At 38.9% G+C, this 7330-nt stretch overlaps 1 protein-coding gene across 1 annotated transcript; it reads left to right on the top strand.

The window, feature by feature from the left end:
* Positions 1–926: 926 nt before the first annotated feature.
* hrh1 (histamine receptor H1) lies at positions 927–6365 on the top strand. Its single transcript, XM_028576256.1, has 2 exons — positions 927–1010; positions 3806–6365. The coding sequence occupies exon 2, from the start codon at positions 4067–4069 to the stop codon at positions 5705–5707; it is 1641 nt and encodes a 546-aa protein (XP_028432057.1). The 5' UTR covers positions 927–1010; positions 3806–4066; the 3' UTR covers positions 5708–6365.
* The last annotated feature ends 965 nt before the right edge of the window (positions 6366–7330 follow it).

A 7330-nucleotide genomic window follows, 5' to 3' on the forward strand; every position in this document is an offset into this window, starting at 1 on the left:
TGACTTAAGTTCACATCAGACTAGTGGGATACACCCAAGACAAACAAGTCATCCTTATGTATGAAATCCACACACTGGAGATGGTGAGACACACTTGGTGTGGGTGGACATAAGACAGCTGTTGAGCCATACTGTAAAGATGGAAAGGTTGGCTCTTCAGGTGAAATATTATGCAAAGACTGAACGCGGGCCAGCAAATTGACTTTATGCTTTAATATTAGGCTTGCTGAGTGAACTTGATGACACTAACAGCAGTGTTAGAAAACTGCCACTGTTTGGCACAATGCTGAGTTTTCATCATTCTAGCATGTGTGTTGCTTGTGATTGGAGGAATTAATGATTTAACTATGGCCCCTTGTTGCTACTGTAGTCGTCCCTAGCCCACTAATAATCCACACAACTCCCACCCTCACCTCTCTCTAATACAGGATTCCATAGAATGGAAAGTTAGAAGATTGAAGTTGTATAACAGAATTCAAACATTTACTATATCCAAAATCCGCATTTATATCCAATTGTTTTTCCCCTATTACAGTAATGTCCAGATTCCACAGGGTTCATGACGTGGAGGAAGTTACATCCCACTGCTCACAGTCTGCGTGTGACTGTAGTGAATCATACACCAATATCATATATACCACTCCATCAGGCAAAAACCCATTCCAGTAACAAGGTCGGTTTTATGGCTAAAATTGTTCAGCGGGATATCATGTCAACTCCAGTCTGTATTCAGTTGCAACTCAGTTCAGAGGGGAAGGATGGAGAGATAGAGAGACATAGAGATAGATAGATAGATAGATAGAGAGAGAGAGAGAGAGAGAGAGAGAGAGAGAGAGAGAGAGAGAGAGAGAGAGAGAGAGAGAGAGATAGATAGAGAGAGAGAGAGAGAGAGGGAGGGAGGGGGGCAGGTTTTTTCTGTTGCAATTCCAACCTCTGTCCTTCACTCCCTTCTGATTTTCACCCGGAATAGAAGCTGGAATTAAACGGACTTTCGTGGAAATTCATCATTTGTAAGTAAAAAAAAAAGGCTACTTTGACAAAAGCTATTCAATTCGACTATTGTGTTGAAAGCCTAAAAGTTTTCACGCAGCAGCTCAACAGGTGGTTCTTTGCGCACGGACTTGTAGGCTATTTCGCACGATTCACATATAGAAATGCTCCAGGTTTAAGGAGGGCAAAGGATGAATCTGTGTTACCGCTCTTTTGTAATGAAATCAGAGAGACAGTGGTCATTACTGATAATCATATTGAACAATTAGCGTTGGATAAATATCCTGTCCTTTTCTGGTACGATAAGAAGTGCTGCTCAAATGCCGAAAACACGCAGCAGTTCCGTGTTTTTTTCTGACATTCATCCCTCTTTATCTTGTTATTCTTTGCGAATTCGGTGAGTAATATGATTCCCAAATATTTGTGTTACGGAGGCAGTTATTGTGTAAACACGGAGGATATGAACACAGCGAGAGAGAAAAAAAGTTTACATTCACACATTTCAGCCTAGATTCACATAAAGCCAAAGAGATTCATGGAAGCTAATAATAATTCATCTAGGAGAGTGGCTGTATGTGAGGCTTTAAATAAGCACAGATCAGAATCAGAACCAGCTTTATTGTTATAGTAAGTAGCCTAATGTACACATACATAGACACAATAGCTAAGAACAAGGACCGCAGCGCTGAGCAAATAAAGGTAAGAAATAGACGTACATGACTAATATGTGGCCTACACAAGTATGTGAAAAATAAGTAGGCCTATGTGTATATAAATATATAAAGCACCAATGACCAATAACAAACAAGTCTGTTCTGTACAAGTCAAGTGTTTCTGTAGCCTAGGTGGTAAACTACACAAATAGTGCAAAGAAATGAATACTGAATGATATAGGCCTACATGGACTAAGTATGTACAGTATGTGAATATACATGTCTATACTGCAGGATCTATACTGACAGTGACAATGCATGATGATATGCATGTTACCGGTGCAATGTAACATGTACACATAGTTTATAATGGGAGCAAGTGGATGTTTTGGTGTTGCAGGGTTACTGACATAGCTGATTTAAGTGTTGATTGTAGATGTAACTGTGCATGAATGTTTTAGTGTGCCCATTATATTATCCCGCAATTGCAAATTGTAAAGTATTGCATAAAAACGACTTCATCACCAATTTGAAGCTGTTGGAACTGTTGGAATGCTCCTATCAGTCAGTGTCTGCACTTAACTTAACGATGAAGCTGGAAGCCAATGTAGACTTAACATCCACCAGCATCCACGTGGCAGTGCCAAAGTTTATAAACTGCTTCCAATACTTTCAGTCTGCTTGGCTTAGTTATTTATTTAATTATTCCATTAGTGGAGGCAAAGAGATGTAAACAGGGGGGCTGATGAGAGCAAAGAAATCTTTATTCTTCCAACATTGCACCAATTCAATATGACTACCACAGTGACAGTTAGAATGACTCATTTTCCAAGGATGCTCTGCTAAAAAACATTCTGCCCCCCCCCTCATCACTACACATTTGTGAGCTTGGTGTTTTATCTTCTTCTTCCTCCTCCTCCTGAGTGTGTCATCTATGGGTAAGCCAGCACAGATATACAGAGATACAGACAAAAACAAAAAAAAATATATATATATATATATATATATATATATATATATATAATAATATCCTATAATAATAATAATAATAATAATAATAGGATAGAAAATAGTTGGGAATGGGAATGAAAATGTATGTTTCAACATGATTTCTGCTTAGGCAACACAGGTTTCCTTCCTCCCTCTCTATATCTTGAAGGATTATGATTCAGATTAGGTTTAAATTTAAGTAATGAAGTGCTTTTATCCAGCACCTTAGTGCTTTTTGTACAGCACTTTGGTCAGCTTAAGCTGTGTTTAAATGTGCTCTAGAAATAATCTTACTACTTACTTACTTAAGTAGGTTTTCTTATTGATGACAAATCTCACATGTTCTTATTCTTCTCTATAAAGTTTTACATTTTGTATTCGTTTATTTAATCTTTTAGCAGGTTAGCCTTTGCTGTATACCAAGACATGAGTTTTCCTTGTTGTGAGGAATGATTCAACATGAGTGGGATGTGATGGTCTTATTGGCAAAATAACACTGGATAATAAAAGAAAATCTACGTAGGTATGAGTCCGAGGGTCCTAAAAAGGCCATATGAGGTATTCAAATTTACGGATTTATCACAGAGACAAGTCTGCACAAGCAATGTACAAATACACCCACCCTGCTTCCATGGCAACAGGATTAGTTCAGTCTACTCTTTTAAAATCGATATGTTTTAATATGAGACATTGCTGTGCTTCGCAGATTTCTGCTGTCGTTGATGTGATTTGCCACCCTCCCCTTTGAGTGAGTGTTAAAGAAAGCCATCTGGACAGCAAAAGTGAAAGAGCAAGAGAGCTTTTAGCCAACTAATACTGTACATCCGAACAAAAAAAGTAAAAAGATTACAGGAAGTGTCAAGCTGTATTTAAGTGTCTTTATATAGGTACTTGTGTCTGTCTGCATCTGGTCTGCATATTGTTGAGTTTTTCAGGATAAGACATGCTCACATGTGCATGTCTTATACTCAAACTCAGATTTAAAGGTGAGGACAGAGAAACTTTCCTGCTTCAGGAGATTAATCAAGTGTCAGACTCTGCACATTCATCATTGTGCACAGTGGTCAGACTTTAACGTGAAGTAACAAAAAGTGAAACACATTTATGAGTGAAGAGGGACTTTAATTTAAACTCTGTGACACGTTTTAATGTTTTTTCTTTGTGTTTTCCAGGTATTAACAGTTTGGATTTATATAACAAATGGACTACAGATCAAGACAACACTGATTAACATCTTAAATTTACTTTACCTTTTTTACATAAAGGTGCACTGGTCGTTATGCTGTAAGTGTTGGATTCAAACTGCGTAAATACACCTTCATCACCTCATTAAAACTTGTTCCATACATGTTATGGCCGACAGTTTAAAACACACTATCCCACAATTATTGTCCATGATATGACTGGATCTAGAGGTGACCATCTCACCTACTATGATGGAAACTGCTCTGTCACCTTCCACAGACCCTCTTCACCTCAACACCAACAGCCATGTCAATAACCGCAACAACAGCTGGAGTGGCCTCCTCGATGCTGACTCACTGAGGAGCAATCAAACCCTCCATGGCCCCCTCCACAACGCCCTGCTGGGGGTCTGTCTCGGACTTCTTTCCCTCCTCACGATCATGATGAACTTGCTCGTCCTCTACGCCGTGAAGAGAGAGAAGAGCCTCCACACTGTCGGGAACCTCTACATTGTCAGTCTGTCTGTGGCAGATCTGATCGTGGGGACCACAGTTATGCCTCTAAACCTGGTGTATTTGTTGGAGGATGAATGGAAGCTGGGACGGGCTGTCTGCCAATTCTGGCTTATTATGGACTACGTGGCTAGCACAGCCTCAATTTTCAGCTTGTTTATCCTGTGTTTGGATCGGTACCGCTCTGTCAGACAGCCGCTTAAGTACCTGAAATATCGAACGAGGGGAAAAGCCAGTGTGATGATTTCTGGAGCCTGGCTGCTGTCGATGATGTGGATTATTCCAATTTTAGGATGGAGGTCTTTCACTCATGTAGACCTTAAACCTGAGAAGGAGAACAAGTGTGACACAGATTTCCGCTTTGTCACATGGTTCAAGGTCATTACTGCCATCTTCAACTTCTATGTACCCTCAATATTAATGCTGTGGTTTTACACGCACATCTACTTGGCAGTAAGGCAACATCTCAGGGACAGAGAGAGGATCATTCATCCGACCGACTCATTTGGGGAAAATGAGAATGGGCAAAATGCCCAATCGCCCGTGAAATATGACTCCAAATCACCCAAGAGTGAGGCTGATGTTACAATGAAACTCTCTAAAAAACAACACTTGTTGGACCATAACACTCTAGCTCAGCCATATTCCCTTGAGGAACCTGATAAAACAAAAACTGCTTCATCCAGATCTCACAGAAAAATTGGTGTAAAGTGCAAGAAGACGTCATTGCTTGCCATGACAACAAAACGACTCCGAATAGCACAAAAGGCCAAAAGGTGCTCGTTGTCTCCTGAGGAGAAGCAGTCAGACATTGCGATTCCCCTCAGTCAATCTTCGGTGCCACAGGACATGATTTGCTCAGATGGTAGTAATGAGAACAAACTTCAAGCGTCTATAAATGAATGTCACGTCACAGTGCCAAATTCAGTGAGCGGTGTCTGTGATGTCAGTCAGGTGTCAGACGTGCAGAGATACACCTCTTTGCTCTACAACTTTGACCCCAGTCACGCTCTGCCCTGGAACGAAGAAGGGGTCCAAGATGCCAAATTGGACCCAGCTAATGCAGTGACTCTAAGAAAGACATGGCAAAGGTTTATTGACCAATCACGTCAGCGTATCCAAAGCCTGAGGATCCATAAAGAGCACAAGGCTGCCAAGCAGTTGGGCTTTATAATTGCTGCTTTCTTGTTGTGTTGGATACCATACTTTATAGCTTTCATGGTCATGGCGTTCTGCAGAGAGTGTGTGCACCATGACCTGCACATGTTCACCATATGGCTAGGTTACATGAACTCCACTCTCAACCCTTTTATATACCCGCTCTGCAACGGAAACTTCAAACGAGTCTTCAAAAATATTCTCAACATTCCTTTGTGACATACAGTGACGGGCAGAGCAAAGAATAAAATCATAGGTGTCTAAATGTTGCTGATATGCAGATATCTGTTGCATCAATTAAATGTCTTAAACATCCTTGGGTGAGCTTTTTAAGTGTAGATAAAACTGTAAATGTACTTTGAGTGTCAGTTATTTTGTTCTAAATCTTATTTTTATAACTTACTGCCCTCCGATTCAGACTCATGGCAACAGTTGAGGATATGTTTGACTTTAATGTTATTTATTTTGTCTTTGTGCTAATGATAATAAAGTCTGTCTAAGACCAGAGACCTTTAAACTAAAAGGAATTTGATCTCTTACCCTAAGTAAACAGGAACATGAATGTATTGTATTGCCTCTGATCCAGAGTGGAGAAAAACTATGTCCAAAATGTGTTTAAAAGAAAGTCCTTTTATTTATTCTTTTGCACTATCAATGTAAAAAAACGGGGATGTAACATGATACTGTACAAAATAGTTAACATTTTACAAACATGCATTTGTCCTATTGTTTTCTCACAATGGGAAATGAGACATTAGTTGTTCTTTCTACTGTCAGTCCAGGAAAAAAAATGCAAATCTTGCCAAGTTCCTGCTGAGCCGTTACCCAAGGGAGGGCTGATTTGGGATCTGTTCAGTTGTTACTTTTTTTCATAACATGCAAGCTTTGAGTGACTTCATTCTGTTTTTAAATCACCGTCTTAATAATAATAATAATAATAATAATAATAATATGTAGAAATGTTCTGGTCTTGTTTTTCTTGTTTTGGAGATACTGTATATACTCACTTGCTAAACATTAGCTTTATGTGTAAATTACACATTTTCACACTGTCAACCAAAACAGTAATGTGTCTGAACAGCAAACACTTAACTCCTTCTGTCAAACTACAGATGGATTTAGTTTTTCTTCTAACAAAACTGCCCTTTACAAACTGAATGCTAAGCTCTTACACTCATCTATTTCATCATATGATGTAGAAGCTCTTTTCGTGTCATTAGCCAAATGGCACCAAATATTATTTCACAATGCTGTGGAAAAACAAACATAAATTTGAGGCCCATGTACTGAATTTGTATTGACTACATTTTGGGAAAAAACATAGTAAGTGCATCCATCAGGCTTTTGAGACACATTACAGCACAATTAAGTCTGCCATTAGAAAAGGTTATGCCTGTAATCCAAAGTGAAATGACATTACAATTAACATGTCACCACTCCCATAACATCAAATAAAACAATGTTTTCAGATTTTTAAAAACAGTTTCTCATGTCAGAGGTCTATTACTGTATATCACACTTTAATTTATGAATTATACTGTCTGAAACAGGGGTGTAATACGTTAACCTACCATGACTCCAACAACACTTAATGTTTCCTGTATCCAGTGAACACAGACAGGTTGTGAGTCACTACTTAGCCAAATCAAACAAATCAGAGGGGGGTGAAATTAGGCTGGAAAAAGTGTGATTGCACTTTGTCATCTCTACATTACATCTCTGTCAACAAGATGGAGCCAGTGTTAGGCTGGTATTCAGGAAAAACAATGTTTCACATGTTCTTTTTAAAAAAAAATCATAAAAAAGCTATCAAGTTATGCTAGTAGATACAATAAATGTTGC

This window comes from Perca flavescens, chromosome 4 (genome assembly GCF_004354835.1).
Source record: "Perca flavescens isolate YP-PL-M2 chromosome 4, PFLA_1.0, whole genome shotgun sequence".
NCBI classification, from domain to species: Eukaryota; Metazoa; Chordata; class Actinopteri; order Perciformes; family Percidae; genus Perca; species Perca flavescens.

Coding starts and splice junctions, on each gene's coding strand:
- hrh1 (XM_028576256.1), top strand. CDS start 4,067: ATGATGGAAACTGCTCTGTCACCTTCCACAGACCCTCTTCACCTCAAC.